The 18,548-nt window shown below is 40.3% G+C and overlaps 2 protein-coding genes across 2 annotated transcripts in view; both read right to left on the bottom strand.

Annotated features, from left to right (window-relative positions):
* Positions 1-1,572: 1,572 nt before the first annotated feature.
* Positions 1,573-12,545, bottom strand: scgn (secretagogin, EF-hand calcium binding protein). Its single transcript, XM_058391115.1, has 12 exons — positions 12,481-12,545; positions 12,315-12,403; positions 12,164-12,234; positions 10,825-10,917; positions 9,396-9,485; positions 9,258-9,314; positions 8,283-8,360; positions 6,262-6,317; positions 5,047-5,092; positions 4,893-4,952; positions 4,676-4,744; positions 1,573-2,854 (listed from the first exon to the last, which is right to left on the bottom strand). Exons 2-12 carry the CDS (start codon positions 12,382-12,384, stop codon positions 2,726-2,728), a joined length of 819 nt encoding a protein of 272 aa, XP_058247098.1. The 5' UTR covers positions 12,385-12,403; positions 12,481-12,545; the 3' UTR covers positions 1,573-2,725.
* A 1,157-nt stretch (positions 12,546-13,702) lies between these two features.
* LOC131360532 (F-actin-uncapping protein LRRC16A-like) overlaps positions 13,703-18,548 on the bottom strand; it is an 87,930-nt gene continuing 83,084 nt past the window's right edge. The window contains exons 34-38 of the mRNA XM_058401099.1: positions 18,261-18,309; positions 17,780-17,995; positions 17,558-17,686; positions 16,838-16,960; positions 13,703-16,289 (exon numbers count right to left, since the gene is read on the bottom strand). Coding sequence (XP_058257082.1) covers positions 16,138-16,289; positions 16,838-16,960; positions 17,558-17,686; positions 17,780-17,995; positions 18,261-18,309 — 669 coding nt within the window. The 3' untranslated portion in view covers positions 13,703-16,137. The remainder of the gene's footprint in view (positions 16,290-16,837; positions 16,961-17,557; positions 17,687-17,779; positions 17,996-18,260; positions 18,310-18,548) is intronic.

Here is an 18,548-nt window from a genome sequence, read left to right as displayed (position 1 = left end):
GACATAAATGTTGAGTCAAGCAGCTGATGTTCAGGATCATATCAATATTAATAACCTTATAACTAACACACACACAGCAACATTCCAGTTTGTGTGTGTTTGCTGTGAAGCAGCTGCTCTACGCTCTGAGCACCAAAGCAGCACAAAGCAAACACTCACTCTGTCTCTCTCTCTCACACACACACACACACACTCTGTATGAGCCATTAGCATGTGTGTGATATGTGCTATTATGGTGGTTTCTAAGCAGCAGATGAACACATCATCAGTGTGTGTGTGTGCGTGTGTGTGTGTGTGTTTCTTCGTCACTGCTCACTGAAAGTGCTGTAAAGCTTTTTAGAAGCCGTAAACACTCAACAGAGTTTGTTCTCGGAAAAAAAAATATCCCGCGGGTATCAGCAGTTTGTCTCCAACGGGTGCGTGGGTGAACATACACACACACACACATGCCAGGGTTAAATAATACATATAATACAAATAATGTGTGTGTGTGTGTGTGTGTGTGCGGTCCCTGTTGATAGAAGAGGATGATTTTAGATTGTAGGAAAGTTGTTGATGCTCGTGATGTCAGTTTGTATTTATTTTATTTTATTTTATATATTATATTGTCCAGTATGTGATAGAAAAATTTCAGCGAGAATCAAGGGGAAGGTGTACAAGACAGTGGTGAGAACGGCCATGCTGTATGGTTTAGAGACAGTGGTGAGACCGGCCATGCTGTATGGTTTAGAGGCAGTGTCACTGAGGAAGAGACAGGAGTCAGAGCTGGAGGTAGCAGAGCTGAAGATGTTGAGGTTCTCTTTGGGAGTGAGACGGTTGGACAGGATTAGGAACGAGGACATCAGAGGGACGGCTCATGTTGGACGTTTGGGGGACAAAGTTAGGGAGGCCATATTAAGATGGTTTGGACATGTCCAGAGGAGGGAGAGTGAGTATATTGGTAGGAGAATGTTGGACATGGAGCTGCCAGGCAGGAGGAAAAGAGGAAGGCCAAAGAGGAGGTATATGGATGTAATAAATGAAGATATGAAGCTAGTGGGTGTAAGTGTTGAGGATGCAGAAGATAGGGATAGGTGGAGAGAGATGATTCACTGTGGAGACCCCTGAAGGGAAAAGCCCAAAGAAGAAGAAGAAAAAGAAGAAGAAGAAGATTGTCCAGCAGCCTGGAGCACTAATGCACACTACACTTCTTCATTTTCTTCTCCATCTCACTCAAATTCTTACACTTCTTGCACATCATCATCTCCTTCCTCCTCCTATTCCTCTTCTAGTACCTTTTTCCCCTCTTTATCTTTAGAATCTTCATCTTCTTCCTCTCCTGGCTTCTGTTTCCTAATAACCAATCTTTTCCTCAGACAGAATGTGGAACTTCCAGTGAGGTTTAATCATCCAGAGAACCCTGAAGAACCCTGAAGAACACTGATCTTTTAAGCGTGTACCAAGAAGCTCAATGTTTATCTCTGTACTGGATTCAGACATGAAGAAGAAAACAACGAGCCATAATCTAAGGGTTTACATGACACATGATCGATTTCATTCCTGATTAAAGAACAATTTTAAAGAAAACACCACTTTGCGTCTTTAACCTTTTATTCTTTATTCAAATGTGGAAACGAATTACAGAAAATGTGGAGCATGACTACTGTGTAAATAAATCCTGATTATATATAATCTGTAATACAGAGTTGAACTAAAAGCACAGCACATGCTAACCGCTAATACACACCATGCACTCTACAGTACAGACCCGAGCTAATAATCACTCACAACACGGTTTATTCTCAGAACTGTCCGCAATTTATTTATTTATCTATCTATTAATTTATTTTAAACCGTCACGGAAAAGTTGTAGGATGGGTTTTTTTAGCTTGTGCAATGTTAAATTTGATGATTAAACACAGCGGAAATTATTTAACACTGCATGTTAGCAAAGGCACACACCCTCAGTATTTTGAGGGGAAACCATTCAGTTAATTCTCACTAGGAGTGAAAGTGTTAGCTTTATATATCATCTATTTCCTTTAGTGCGGCGCTCTCCACAGTGGTAACAACTAAACTAGCTATTAGCATTATCATTAAATACTTTAATATCATCATCATTATCATTAAATACTTGTTGCTGGAAAGAGAGAGTGATCATGTCATCAGTTATGCTAACAGTGAAGCTAGTAAGTGTTAGAAGGGGCTTGTGTGTGTGTGTATGTGTGTGTGTGAGTGTGTGTGTGTGTGTGTGTGTGAATGAGGAGAATGAGATATCGAGTAAAGGGAATTATAATAACTAAACTGAAAGGAAACAGCGGGTTATATTAGCTATATACCGTTTGATTTTTAAAATATTAATAAATGATTAAACTTTTTTTGTTGTGCCGCTGACTGAACGCGCATTACTGTAACCTAGCAAAACAAACACAGAGGAGAGCCGGCTTCCAGCTGTTGTCTGCTCTCTCTCTCTCTCTCTCTCTCTCTCTCCCCTCACACACACACACACACACACACATTAAGATGAGTGATGGATGACATGGTTATTTTCCCCTGTATTTAATAACATCTGGTGAAATCCGCATCCTGACTCCTCTGTAAATGAAGCCTGGGAGCAGTGACCTCGTGACCATGCAGTAAAACTTTGACCATAAAGGAATAATTATTAGCACGTGTCTGTAACGTAATTGTATTAAACACATTTTAAATAGCACACTCAGTCAGCCTAACAAACACAGAAGGTGGACTAAGGTTTAGGTTTCATCCCTAAACACAGCGCCAGCTCGTTCTTCTGGATCTTTCCATCTTTATTCACATCACAGTGACGCAGCAGCACCACCCTGAACTGGTCCAACTCCGGACCAGAGATACTGGGCTGAGAGAGAGAGAGAGAGACAGATGTTCAGACAACTCCAAAATTATTGCCAACATTTTATAAAAAATGGAGAAAATTAAGAAAAAGTTTTTCTTAAGTCACGTAATTTTCCTTGCTAACTGCTTTAAAGCTGCAATAACCCATTTGTTTTGGTTTGTACCTGCATGAACATTTAGTCAGTCATTTTATAGCCACACCCCCAACACCCCATCACCCCGCCCACATCTCAGTCTCAATCAGCAACTTACTAACTTACTAACTAACTAAAGGCTAGTTCACACTACAAGACTTTAACCATCGGCAGATCGCTTTGCTGTTCAGACTACATGACTTCACTGTATGTCTTTTTGTCCTTGTGGTGTTCACACTACACGACGCTTCGTAAATGATCCACAAGAGGGGGTCGCACACAACACCATCTGACAACAACTCTCACCTCTGTTGACTTGCTCTCTCATTGGCTGAAGGTCGTAGCTACAGTTGACACCACGTGATGTGGAGTCGGCCGACCGTCCCAGATATTTAACATGCCAGATATCTGGATTTTGTCTGCGAGGTTCAGTGACGCGTCAGCGAGCCTCTTTGATGCGTCGTTGAGTAGTTCACACAAAGATTGCCGAGTGCTGATCACCCACTAATTTTCCCACGATCACAGACCGAGCTGTCGGCCAGCTCGTTAATTTACAAATCAGGCTTAAATCGGGCTTAAAATCCTGTAGTGTGAACGAGGCTTAAGGCGTGTCGATCCTCATATATCAGTAAGAACCCTGTGTGTTCACTGTGTTAGCTTTCCAACAGCTAACTGACCTTCTTTTAACTAGTGATGATATGCTAACACGCTAACACTGGAGCTTAACCACAAAAGAGGACTAGTGAAGTCTTTAGTGTCAATCTTAGTGTGTATTTGTGCTGGGAATTAGTTTTAAGGATCAAAACAATAATGCAAAAGATATTAAAGGCCAAATGTTGCCAAATATGGACAAATCCTTGATTGTATTAAATTATACTGTTTTAAATGTCTGAGATTCTTGTCTTAGGTTATTTTGTGTAAACAATTAAACAAGTGATTTGTTTCTGACTGATTATTTTATTTATGATTTATAATATTTGAATGTATAAATATATAAAATAAATAATGAGGTAAGGTTGAAAGAAAGTTAGGGGAATGTTAGGTGAAAGTTAGGGGAGCGTTCAGAGAACATTAGAGGAATGTTAGGGGAAAACAAACTTTAAAAATGTTCTGGGAACCAAAAACTAACATTCCCAGTTCTGGGAACCAAAAATTGTTTGCTGGGATGCACCTTCAACAGCACCATTCTGCTGAGCTGCACTGAGGTTTCTCCTGGAATGTCTTAGAAGATTTTGGAATATTTTGAGCTCCAGTGTTGTTTGGAGATGTGTTTCTCTCAGGAAAAGTCCTGACTGTGTTTAATTATATATTTAACCCTTTATATATCTTTGTATATATATATATATATATATATATATATATATATATATATATATATATATACACAAGTCATATACAAGTCAACCCCCACCTGTCCTTTTTTGCATTATAGTGATAGATTTTGAGGAGATTGTGTATGATTTTAACCGACTGTTTGCTCAAACACAACATGATGTTCAAAAGGTTGTGAGATAAAAATCTTTAGCTCAGTGTAACTTGATTAAAGTGTCTGTTGAGTAAATGCAAATGTAGACAGTCATGAAAGTTAAATTTGTCTCTGGGACATCTGTTCCACTGTTCAGTATTCACACACACACACACACACACACACACACACACACACACACTGGTGTAATGATTAACCCACTCACCCTGACCAGCTCCATCATGTCTTTGACGAATCCGTCCACCTCGGGTCCCTCCAGAGCTCCGGTTTTACTCTGTAACAACAAGCAGCCGTTTACACGCCTCTGCCATCTTCTCATATTAAACATCTTATCAAGATAAACATCTCTGATGATATTCTGCTCCACCTTTACAAACTCTGCTCATTTTTAATGTTATTTTAATTTGGAGTGAAGATCTTACAACATCGTAATGAGTGAAGATTTTTTCAAAGTCTCTTTTTCTCTCCTCCAGACTGTTCGCCTGTGGAGGAGGGAAAGCAGAAAGGATGAGTGCATTCATCTGATCACAAACTCTGTAGGAGGTTTAAACAGAAAGACACTGAAGTCATACTCACGTCCATCTTGAACTGCAACAGGAAGTTCTCCTGAAGAGCCAGGATTCTGGAGGAGGAACAATAACATGTTAACACCTTTAAACAGAATCAGCAGTGCAATGAATGTTCCTGTTTTAATGCATCAAAGCCACACCCACTTCACTGAGTCTGACAAACACCTAGGCCACACCCACTTCACTGAGGCTGACAAACTCCTAGGCCACACCCACTTCACTGAGTGTGACAGACACCATGACCACACCCACTTTACTGTCTGACAGACACTAAAACTGACACAGAGGCCACACCTCTTTCACTAAGACTCTTTTCACTAACACTTTCAGTAAAGAAGGCGTGGCCTCTGTATCTGTCAATTTCAGTGTAGCTAATATGGTCTCTGTGTCTGCCAGTCCTATTTATGACCTATGTGTCTGTCAATCACAGTAAAAGAGGTGTGGCCTATAAATCTTTTAATGGCAGTAAAGAAGGTGTGGTCTCTTTGTGTCAACTTTATAAAGAAGATATGGTTTCTGATTTTGTCACTGTCAATAAAGAAGGTGTGGCCTCTGTGTCTTTAACAAACAGTAAAGTAGGCTTGGCCTCTGTGTCATTCACTAACAGTAAAGTAGGTGTGGCCTCTGTGTCTTTCACTAACAGTAAAGGAGGTGTGGCCTCTGTGTCTTTAACAAACAGTAAAGTAGGCTTGGCCTCTGTGTCATTCACTAACAGTAAAGTAGGTGTGGCCTCTGTGTCTTTCACTAACAGTAAAGGAGGTGTGGCCTCTGTGTCTTTCACTAACAGTAAAGGAGGCGTGGCCTCAGTGTCTTTAACAAACAGTAAAGGAGGCGTAGTCTCTGTGACTTTCACTAACAGTAAAGGAGGCGTAGTCTCTGTGACTCACTAACAGTAAAGGAGGCGTTGTCTCTGTGACTTTCACTAACAGTAAAGGAGGCGTTGCCTCTAGCTCATTAAAATTCTTTTTAATTTTGAACTGATTGCATGATACAAAATCACACTGTATTTCTTTAAAAAGCTCACATGTGTATTGTGTATAAACGATCAGCTGTGTTAAACGTTTACTTCATGGACAGTTTGCTGTTTTTCCGGTGATGGATTTTTAATAGATTAGACATGATCTGTTTTGCAATCAGAGCTTCACTGTCTGTTTTACTTGCTAGCAGTCATTCACCTCATAAAGCTGCCCACAAAACACATTATCATTCACTCCTGCATTACCGAGCTAAATCGTTCAGATCCAAGCGGCCATCTTTGTTCTTGTCAAATATATTCATCTGCCAAACAAGAAAAAACACAGTAAGAGAAATATAATAAACATGCAATACAATCTAGTCTGAGGCTAATAATATAGAGGCTAATAAAGAGTTGCCCGAGAGTAATAGAATGCATAAGAGTAGGAACAACACGGTGGACCTCCATCATCATTCTATCATCCAGCCCACACAAGACTGGAATACTTTCAGCTTTCTGAGTAATGTCTGCTGCTGTCCAATCTACTCTAAGATTGAATTGTCTCTCTATAAACAAGGTTATAGGCAACACACACTCAAGCCAGACACAGACACATCATCATCTCTGGAACATCTATCAGATACAGCAATCAAATATGGCTCTGCTGGTTAGGTGGTGCAGCCTGGAACAGGTGGTCCTGGTGGTCCGAGTACTTTTAGCTCGAGCCCATTGTATTTGATCAGACATGATGACTATGAGGAAGTCCAGAAGGTTATATGAGGAGATGATGGTTGGACCCTTGAGCAAGGAATCCATGAATTCCTCACTGCTAAGCTTTAGGTCACCAAATCAATGACTATATTAAAAGAACTAAACAGTGACCTAATTTCAGTTGGACTAAAGGTATTTGGACTCATATTAGCTTTTCAGGTGTCAGGATGTTCTCTGATCTTTCACAAAAAGGTAAATAATATTTTATAGCTAATTCTAGATGTGTCATTGTAAGGCTGAATAATCTGTATAAACCCATAAAAGACTGTAGAGATTAGCGGAGTCGTAGTTAGGTACCTGGGGCCACAGGCATTGAAGGTGCTTCCAAAGCTCAATCACCAAAGTCCCACTAAATTTCAGATGTTTAAACATGAGGTCCAGACAGTACTCCAGTGACATCTCACTATGCGAGTAAATGCTGGAACTACAGAGTGCTGGTTTTAGAAAGTGGATGGGCAACTGATTTACGTTGCCGTCAACATCAGCCGTGAAACATGGTGATGGTGGTGGTATCGTGGTCAGTGGTCCTGGATCTCTTTAGTAGTCTTTAGTAGATTATCCTATCCAGGAAAAATCTGTAGGAAACTAAAGCTAAGTAGACGGAACTGACTCTGTTAGGGAAAATGTCCCAGATCTGGGTCTGGTGGAACTGGTAGCCTGGATACTGGAGGGTACTTCATCTTGCAGAACAGACTAATAACCCCAAACTCCTCACTAGAGTTACTGTGTAGATCCCAAAATTGGCAAAATTTTAGCTGGAGCAACAAACTAAAATCCAAAAAAAGGCTTGAAACCCAACAAGAACTAAAACATGGTTTTGGTAGAGATTCAGTTGAAGCTTCCAAGCCTTCAAAAAGTCATAAAATACAATGACGCATGAACCTCGGCCATTTGGCCATCTTTTGATGAGTAACGTATGAAAATGGCTTTAGGTATATATTCTAGCTGACATCCTGCTCTTTAACCTCACAGCCACTGCTCCATATCATCCCACTCAGTTCTTTTAACACATAGTGTGAGAACAGTCATCGCTGATGGATTAATGACTGAAATTAGCGGCTGGCATTTCACCAAAGTCCCCTGAAGCGAATTATAAAAAGCCGCAGGATGCGAAACTGTAGAACTAGCGCTTATCCAGAGTTCTTATTCAAACAACAAATGTCAGTGCAAATTGTAATTGCTTTACAATTGATAGACATAAATGTCAGTCAATAAGCAAGAGCAGAGAACCTGTTAGAAAACATTGTGCTATAAAAGCTTCAGAGTATCACATCACACTCGCAGACTGTCGCTTTCAGAATTTTGTTAAAAGCCATACGTTCATGGAAAAGTGATTTATTGGATAATTTTACCAGTCAGACAAAAAAAAATCCAAACCAGGCCTCGATTATGCTCTGATAAGACGAGACAGAACAGATGTTCTCCAATGCTAATCTTATCAGACTCATTAGCTTGAAGGGCCTGATATCCTGGAGACTATTGATCAGAGGGTAACAAAGAAAGGAAAAATAAGTTACCATGGTGTCTGTGTACTCGTCCAGCTTGTCAGAGGACAATTCCTTTTTGTGCTGTTGGAAAAGGTCCTTCAGGAAATTCTGGAAGAGAAATGATTACTGTTACATCACTAATAATAATAATAATAATAATAATAATAATAATAATAATAACGGCCATAATATTGATTTAATTGAATTTATTGTTTACTCTGCAACTTCATTTGCATTTCTGGCATTTTGGCGGACGCTCTTATTCAGATCGACTTACATTTTTTCGACTTACAAATTTTTTATACAACTGAGCACTTGAGGGTTAAGGGCCTTGCTCAGGGGCCCAGCAGTGGCAGTGGGGTGGGCCTGGGATTTAAACCAACTACTAAGCTAGCACATCCCCAGAGAAGATTCAGAGAAGAAACTGAAGTACTAGTTTGGATGAAGCAGAATAAAAAAACGCTAAACTGGAAAAGCTGAACACTATAACTGATAAGCTGATAAATGTCTCTAAACAAGTTTGGAATGACTCGGCATTATCTACAATTTTGTGAGAGCTGCTGTTCGAGATCCTGGAAAGGCACCAAATTGTGACTCAACGTCCTCTAGACACCTTGAAAAAGAAACATGGCGGTGTATAAATCAAAACCTGACCTGTGATGAAGGTGTAAACTCTCAAAGTTAGACATTTAGTGCAGAAAACTCAACCTGTTTCCTAAACAGCTCCTGACTTTCCCAGTCTGGAACCATTCCAAACAAAAGCTCTCTAAAAAACTTGAACTCTTTCTGGAGAGAAGCAAATGATTATAGTCCAGAACTCTAACCACATCATGTGTGAAACAAGGTGGTGGTAGTATCATGGCTTGAGTTGATACAAAAACTTAAACCCAGATCTGCTCAGATGGAGCCTCCAAGAACCTCTTCAATCTCCTTTCCTCACTCTTGAGGAACCTTTTCGAGTAAATGCTGTGTTTGTGTTGGATGAACACATCGTGACTTTCCTACCCTTAGCTCTGCTGCAGATATGTACCCACTGCTATCTGCATCATACTTCCTCCAGATCTATGGAGAGAAAAAAGGAAGTCCAGAAGATAGAACTTTACAAATAATAAAAACATGATGATGATGATGATGGTGGTGGACCTTCATAAACTCCACGCTGTTGTCCAGAGGAACTTCACGGCGGAATAGCAACAGGAAGTTTTCTTCTTCTGGTAAGATCATATTGGCGAGCTGGAACACACACACACACACGAAGAAGACAATATGAAGGCCACACAGATCTGTTTAAGATCCTGCCCTGAAGCCTTGTTGTTTCTTCTACTGGCTTTTTATTTTTCTTACTTAGATTAAAAAACTCTTAAAGGATGGTTCTGTTCTTCTCAGAGGATGAAGCAGAGATGAAATAAAAAGATATGATGTGGGGAAGTCACTAAATCATCAGCCATGTCTAATACACTGGAGCTTCAATGTCAGTGTGATATTTTGGACCTGCTGCACAATAACAGCATCACTGATGAATATTTTTTTTAGTCTTCGTTAGACCTCCATCCTACACGATGACTCATTCGTCTCCTTCGGTGAATACAAAAAAATTTCAAACCAATGTGTTTTTTTCCCCTTTCATATGTGTGTCCTATTGCTTGGCAACTGTTACTAAGATTCCTTCAGGAACAGCTACACTTGACCTCCTCAGAACAGATTCCTATCAGATGTCCACTTTCACCTGGAGGACAATGCAAGCATGGAGGCTCGCTAGAGAATACAGAGATCCAAGTCGCTTCTACTTGATCTGTTAAATCTTTGCAGAAGTTCTCAAATGGTGCTCTCGCTCCTAGTCTAGCAACAAGGTAACAAGCAGAACCTCCTGCAGTTCTCCATCTCCACACCACACAGAGGAACATCAAGTCTCATGTGGGAATGCTGTAAAAAAAAAAAAAAACTCAACCCTCAATCCATGCTGTGGTTTGTTTTTCAGCTTTTGTTCAGTGATCCTCAAACCGTTTCCACACTATGGAATGTCTTTCAGATTAGAACGTACAAATCATCAAGTCTGTGATGTTCTACTGATAACATCTACAACCACATTCAAAACAACCTCAGAAGATTGTTTGTAAAAATGCTAATGCATGTGCCAACTAGCATAAAGTGTGGATGATGTTAAATGCTAATAAATGGATAAAAGTGAGATTTCTGGACTAAAACGTCTTTCTGTAAAAACACCCATAAATCACTGCTCTGATTTGTGGACTAGCAAACTGACCACAAAAAAAACAAAAAAACAAAAAACAAATGCACGAACATCCTCCTGTAGTACGTCTGTTTTAAAATTAATGTAATGTGTGGACTAGCATACCAACCGTAACCTCATAAACAACCACAAATCCTTTTAACCGCTAATGCTAACACAAACTGGGGTACAAGTCATTGTTTCGACTTCAGAGGGCTAAAACTTTCTAACACAATAACTCTATAAGTAATAGATTTAAATTTTTGTGGTGAAACATTTCTCAAGTCTCATGCCAGTTTAATGCTGTATAAAAAAGTGCAGATTAAAAGGAGGTAGTCTCACTTCCTGGATCTGCAGGCGACCGTCCGCCGTCACGTCATAGGCCGACATGAACCTGGCCTTCACCTGCTGCACTCGCTCCTCTGTTATCTTATCCTGGACAAGCCAAGAAAAACAAGCTGGTTACCATGAGGGTGCACACACACACACACACACAGATAGAAAACACGGTAATTTCTGGAACCCATGCTAAGTCAGGTGTCTGTTTCTGCATCAATTTTTTTTATATTTACTCCTGGTCAGAATGTTTGTGGGTGGAGCTACACATCAGTGAACTCCATTCAGAAGTTCAGACCAGTCAGCTCAGAGATCACATGGTACTCTGGTACCTGTGAACATTAGCATGTTAAGCGCCACAGCTAGCTAACTTAGCTGATGCTAGCGCTGAAGTGATTGTGGTTGTCATGGTAACATAACTAAATGCATATTTATGATTTCTCACAGATTTAGTTTATACTATGATACTGAAATCCAACTGTGTGGGTGTTAGCAGTTAGCTACCCGCTAAACTAGCCAAGTTACAAGCTGTTAATGATCTTAGATAAGGAGGCGTGTCTAATTTGTATATTCATGCATATTCATATGCATCCATAGATCCTGCTAGTTTGTAATAAGGTTAAGGCTCCAGTCTGTTTCAGTGCTAAGCTCCTGTCAAAAATAAACGAGCGAGCTGATTAATGATACGATTTTCACACTATATTTTCGTCTTGGTGACACTGCACTGCGATCTGCCAACAAGAACAGCCTAACCTCAGCTTCCTGCAGCAGTTCCTCTGAAGAAGCAGTTTATATGCTGACTGATCCATGTGCAGAGCTCATGCAGTCATGTCAAACATGCAAAAAAATAACAAACCTAAAAAATCTCATCATCATCATCATCATCATCATCATCAGCGCTCTGGTTAAACTCACTTCATCAGTTGACTGCTGCTCCACAAAATCAGATCATCAGAAGATCAGCAGGAGGTGGTGCAGGACGCGAGGTGAGATAATGAACGCTCTCTTTATCTATGTAGAGCTGTCTGCAAAAGTTTGTTCACCCTTTCCTTCATATCCATTTTCATGAACAAGACATTTAAAGTGATGTTACTGTGATTATATTTAGCTCTCACTTCAATATCTGTTGATTTGATCTGTGATATTTTCAGTTTCAGTGTGTGAGAGCTGCTCGAAATAAGACTTTAACATGCCGAGAGGGGGTGTGTAAACTTTTGAGCATGTTCCTGAAGATCATCATAACCATAATCATAATCATTTTCATATCACTAAAAGGGGGTATAAACTTTTGCCTCTGCCCCCTTACAAACCCAGAGTGCTATCGGAATGTTGGTGTGAGACGTACCCCAGGTCCAAGCTTCATCAGAAGATGGCGAAAAAAGGCATCTAGCTCCTTCCCCTCGATGTAGCCATTATCTGGAACACACTCAGGTTCATCAACATTAACATTCACATTCATTTAATAATCCAGGGAAAAAAACTCTCTCTGTTCTCACCGTCTGCATCGAAGTGTTGCCAGATGCGCAGAAATCCTGCAGCGTCCAGTTGGTCCAGAGCACAGTCCATGTCCAGAAGTGAGACGTTTCTTTATACAGAGAGGAAACAATTATACAGCCGGAGGAAATCAGCAAGTTTACAGAGGAAACCAGACACTGCACTTACACCAGCTGACAGTCGGAGAGTCTGAGTGTGAAGAGGAAACAGAACTGTACAACCACAACTCCACCTCCACCTCCTTCCCCTCTCTCTCTCTCTCTCTCTCTCTCTCTCTCTCTAGGGCAGATCGTGTGTGTGTGTGTGTGTTTGTGTAATCCATTAGATACAGCAGACCCATCATAATGAGAAGCTGTTATTATAATAAATGAACTTCACATTCACTCTGGAGACCAATAAAGATACACGACAGACAGACAGATAGACAAGAAAGACAGATAGACAGAGTAGAAAGACAGTTGGATAGATAGATAGATAGATAGATAGATAGATAGATAGATAGATAGATAGATAGATAGATAGATAGATAGACAGGCAGATAGATAAGAAAGACACATAGATAGACAGACAGACAGACAGGCAGAGTAGAAAGACAGTTGGATAGATAGACAGACAGGTAAATAGATAGATAGATAGATAGATAGATAGATAGATAGATAGATAGATAGATTAATATATACATTGTAAGACAGACAGATAGACAGATACAGGCAGGATGATTTCATTTGGCAGACAGATAAAACAAAGATAATCATAAGTCATGCCGGTGTAATCATGATGATGATGGTTTTAAACCTGTTTTTTTTTTTTAAATTTGCAGTCATTGTTGTACTTGATACAGTCATAATCTCTCAGACTGTGGAGGAGGTCAGTGTTTTAGTGTGTGTGTGTGTGTGTGTGTGTGTGTGTGTGTGTTCACACTGTGTGTTACATCAGCACCATCTAGTGTTCACTTTAATATCAGTTCCTCATATGTGGTTTTTGTGGCTTTGTTTCGTAGTGTTTTAGTGAAGTTTAGAGAGACGGAGAGAGACAGAGAGAGAGAGAGACAGGGAGGGAGGGATACAGAGAAAAAAGGCAGAGAGAGAGAGAAAGAGAGGGAGGGGGGAGGGAGACAGAAAAAAGGTAGAGAGAGAGAGAGTTGATAAATGTATAGAATGATAAATTATTTAACACAGAATTATGAAACAAACAGTTCAGCTGCTTTTCATTCAACAGACAGTAAACTCTATGGATGTGTTTGTTGTTGTTATTGTTGTTGTGGTGTAACAGCTGCACCTTTAGCACAATCGGTCTAGGCGTCTAACAGGACAGAGTCAAGCTGACGAAACAGTGTGAGGTCATAACTCTGGATCTTTAAGGTATGAAGTGACCACACAGACACGCCTAGTGTGTAAAATCAGATTTAATCCCATTGATAAAAACGTGTCCGAAAAAAAGAAACGTCCACAAATTACACAGTGCACGAGTGAAATGAGTTAGAGTTCAAACCAGATCCAAATACTGACATTAACACACACACACACACACACACACTTAAAAAAAATAAAAAAAATAATAATAATCACATTATATATTAACACTGATCTGCATACACACATCAATCACAGTCTCCCTTAACATTAAAGAAAATAAGAATAATAACATTAAATCATTATACAATCACATTCATATAAATCATTCATATCAACAAAATGTACAAGTGAAGAGGAAGAGGACGAGGAAGAGGAAGGATGTGGAGCAGGCAAAAGAGAAGAGGAAAACAACTTGAAAGGAAAGCACCAGCTCCTGAATGTGCTCACTACCTCATTAACATAAACTCCACCCCCAATCATTAAAACAGGTCAGAACATCAGGTTTTATTATGAGCTGTCAATCATCTGCTCTAAGCTCCACCCCTTTTCTTTAAATGTGTCTAAAAAAAGTGCACAATTTCATTCACAAATCACAAACTAACAGGTAAAAAAAATACTTCAAAATTCCAAAAAATTTGTTTTCTTAAATTAGCTATAGATGACCCGTCTTCAGTTAATGAAAATAAATTAAAAATGTTTTTTGAAAGATTTATTTATTTATTCAGATTTTTTTAATCACAGATCATCATCATGGAGCTGCTTTTGTTTATATTTGAATTTTTGTTCGTTTAATTAACACAAGAGGAAATAAAACCTGTCCTCATTCGCTGACTCGGACTCTTTGGATCTGACTGCGCGCACACACACACACACACACACACACACACAGTGGAAATCCAGCAAAAGGGAAGAAAAAAGTCATGAGGAACCTGGGCTCTGGTCCAATCATCTTCCATCATCATGTAAGATTAGAATCTGATCCAAACACAGAGGAGTCTGATCCAGAATCAGATTTGTACACACTGCCTACAGAAGTTCCTCGAGTAGCATAATCAGATGAAGAATCTGAGAGCATAAAACTCTGATCTCAGGAACCGGAAGCATATGATACAGTCTGATTTTTAGCATAAAGACACAAGTCTGATCTCAGACATGATTATAAACATAGAAGGATTCTGATCACAAATTACTATAAACCAGGGCAATCTGATCTAATATCAACTCCCATTCTGATCTTGAATCATTGCTAACAGAGAAGTCCGATCACTCATCACTGTGTCTGATGTTGATAACAAAGGAATAAATAAAGAAATGTCCAATCCTAAATCCCTAAAAATAAGTCCAATCTAATGATCCTCAATCATCCATCTCTTAAAAAACACATTATTATAAATTCAAGTCTGATCCGAGATTGGTTAGAAACATTTAATCATCAAAGTGGTCTGATCTTATCTCAACAAAACCCAGAATAAATCTGATCCGAATCTCCCTAAATAGGAGACAGACGAGTCTGATCTGTAATCATTTTAAACAGGATGGGTCTGATACCAGGCCACAATTAACCTGAGAAATCTAATTTCTGAACACAATTTGTGAGATGATTGGGGTAGATCAGATCCCAGATCCTATAACTGGAAAAATCTGATCTTAGGTCAAAAGAGTCTGATCATAAATTCAGATCAATCATTCAGGAAGTGTCTGATCACGAGTTGTGTCTGAAGTCCGAACCTTAAATCTCGTGAGTGGAAGAATATGATTCAAGATCAGCACAGTGAAGTGAAGAGTCTGAGATTAGATGTCTGATTTTAGATCAGATTTTGTACACATACCCCAAAGACTCAGCCAGGCTGAGACACGAGCAGATACACAACAAACATGCAGCATAACTCGAAAGAACAGGACAAAGTCAGACGTGTGAAATCCGATCTCATATGAGGAGTCTGATCTGTTCTTCTTAAAAAACAGACTAGAAATGGATGAAAGTCCTGACACACACACACACACAGACACACACAGACACACTACAGAGAAATCTTCTCTTCGTGTTATTGTTGGATAATCAGACGTGCACACGTTGATGCCGTCAGTGTCCTGCTCAGTCTGATCACAGTATAGTGGAGCTCTAAGGCACGAGGGCAGATAGCAAAGTGCCCCTTAGTGTCGGTGCAGAAACGAGACATCGGTCAATGCTTTAACAGTGTTTCAGCCCTGAAGAGAGGGTATTAATGCAGGACACGTCATACGGCCAAACCTCCACTGTCTCGGTGATCAGACACCGGATCAGACGCTACGGAAGAATTGAATGAGAGTGCATTATCTCTCTCACACACACACACACACACACACACACACACACACACACACGTATCTGAGAGTGCAGCTGGAATGCATCAGTACTTTTAACAGTCTTGATTCCTGAAACGGACGAAACACTGAGTGATGTGGTCTCTCTCTCTCTCTCTCTCTCATTCTATACAAAAATAAAATCTTTATCCGTTTCCTCTGCAGAATCTGCTGATCTGCTGCTCTGACCCGAGTCCTTGTCCTTCTCGGCTGCTTTGTCCTTGACCTTTGACCCGTTCTGGTTTGAGCTCTGCTGGTTGGTGCTCAAGGACGTTCTCGCTGTAGCAAGAAAACATGAAGGAGAAAAGGAAAGAATGAATAAAGAACACAGACGATCAACACAGAAAAGCAGATAAAACAGCGCCCCCTAGCGCACCCGCCTCTGCAACAACAACAATATATGGATAAATACCATTATTATTATTATTATTATTATTATTATTATTATCATCATTATGTATTATTGTTCCTTGGAAAAACCTGTTGATCAGACAATTCCAGAAAACACCAAAGACAAAGAAAAATGTTCTAGCTATAACCAGGACATTGTGGTCAGAGCCTCAGACTCAACACCACGACACTGCGGTCAGTGCCTCAGACTCAACACCACGACATTGTGGTCAGAGCCTCAGACTCAACCCAATTAAAGTCTTTCACAGCCTGAAGTGTCTTTGGTGTTTTCTGGCACAAGACCAAAGAGAAGTCCAATCCACGGCACTGCAGACAGTTGAATTTGATTCGTCTTTAGCCAAACACACAATGAGAATTGAAAGTTGATGAGGTGAAGAATGAGAGGTGAAAGGTCAGATCTAAGAGAGAAGTCTAACCAGGTCTGGAGAGGGATGTCCTGCGCTCTCGCTCGCTCTCCGCCTCCTCCTGGTGAGATGCTGCTGGTTTGTCCAGCTCAGACTCGACTTTAAATACGCTAACGTCTCCTCCTGTCATGTCCACTGCAGAGAGGATTAGTGCTCTGTTTATCCTTTAGCCTCTTTAATCAGACTCTCCCTAGCCTCAATCAGACTCTCGGTGCTTGCTGAACTATTCTTTCATTTTCACTTCCATCAGACGCTCATTAGCCCTAATCAGACTCTATCATTCTTAAATCCTATTATATTTACTACGTAAGCCTTAACCAGAATCTCCTTAAGTTTCTCTTATCAGTTTTCTTGCTCTAATTGGACTCTCTTTAGTTCTGAAATCTTAATCAGACCATTTTAAACATTTTAAACCTTAAACTTGACCCTAATCTTTAGATCTTAATCAGATTCTTTCTAATTATCTAGCAAGAATCAGACAATCTTAGATGCCATGCCTATTAATCAGACTCTTTAGTCTTAATCAGACTTGGCTGCCTTCAATTTTCTACTCTTAATCAGACTCTCTTTAGTCATTAATCAGACTCTCTGTATCAGGTGCTGATGGAGATGAGGCTGATGAGATGAGATGAAACACACTGACAAAGCTAAACTATTAACATAACTGCATACTATAACACACACACAGGTTTGTAAAAGCAGTTCTAACTGCTGTAGTGTTTGGGCTTCTACCTTCCTGAGTGGAGTTCTTGGAGCCTGAGCTGCTCTGTGGAGAATTCAAGGATCCATCCTTTTCCCAGGGAGATTTTCTGAGTGTAGACGGAGCCTTCTGACCTCCTACAGGAGCCTCGGAGCTCTCGTCTGGAGAAGAACCAGAGTGAGAGAGAACACGTGAGTCATGTGTATACCTTCATCCGTACACCTACAGGACGTGTCTCAGGGTGGAGTGTGTACCGATGCTGCGTGTGCTGCTGCTGCGGGGTTTCTGCGGGAGAGCCGGTCGAGGGCCTGGGCTCGGTTTAGCACTCTGAGGAGGAGGTGGTTTCGGGCTGGTCGGGTTTGGGCCTGACCCTCGGGTCCTCGGTGCTGTCTCTGGTTTAAAATCGCTCCCGACCCGAGTAGTTCGGTCAGGGGGCATCACAGTGCTGCTGACCTCCACCTTTCCCTGAACTGCAGAACCAGAGAGAGAGAGAGAGAGAGAGAGAGAGAGACTCAGAAACAATAATTATCAAAAGAACTCTTGAAGAACCATGAGCTAAACCAAAGGGTTCTTATACAGTTTAACAGAGAAGGACAAAAAGTTCTTCAGTGTTAAACCCTACAAAAAGTTTTGATTGTGAATTTCTGTCCCTCAGAGTTAAACATCAGTTTCAGAATTGTTTAAGAAGACTTGTCACATGTAGTGCACTCTGAAGGTTACTGCAGGAGCTCTCACCTGGTGGAGGTCCGTCTGGCTTCTCTGGACTCAACGAGGAGTCAGAGATCTGGAAAAGAACATCAGAAGATGATTTAATAACCAGGATCAGGATAATTACCCTGGGATTAAATTTACTCCTGTTTGAGACCCCATGTGATCGGCTCACACTTCCATCTCCAGTCTGACTGCGTCAAGATTACAGAAATGACACAGTGCAAAATATATTTTCAGTAAATTTAACATTTTCCTAGTAATTTGCCAACAAATCTGTGAGAACGGTCCAATGTTTCTAATTTCTCTGTGTCT

This window comes from Hemibagrus wyckioides, linkage group LG01, assembly GCF_019097595.1.
Source record: "Hemibagrus wyckioides isolate EC202008001 linkage group LG01, SWU_Hwy_1.0, whole genome shotgun sequence".
NCBI lineage: Eukaryota > Metazoa > Chordata > Actinopteri > Siluriformes > Bagridae > Hemibagrus > Hemibagrus wyckioides.
Note: the sequence above shows the minus strand (reverse complement) of the source record. Positions and strands in the feature narration are given on the sequence as shown.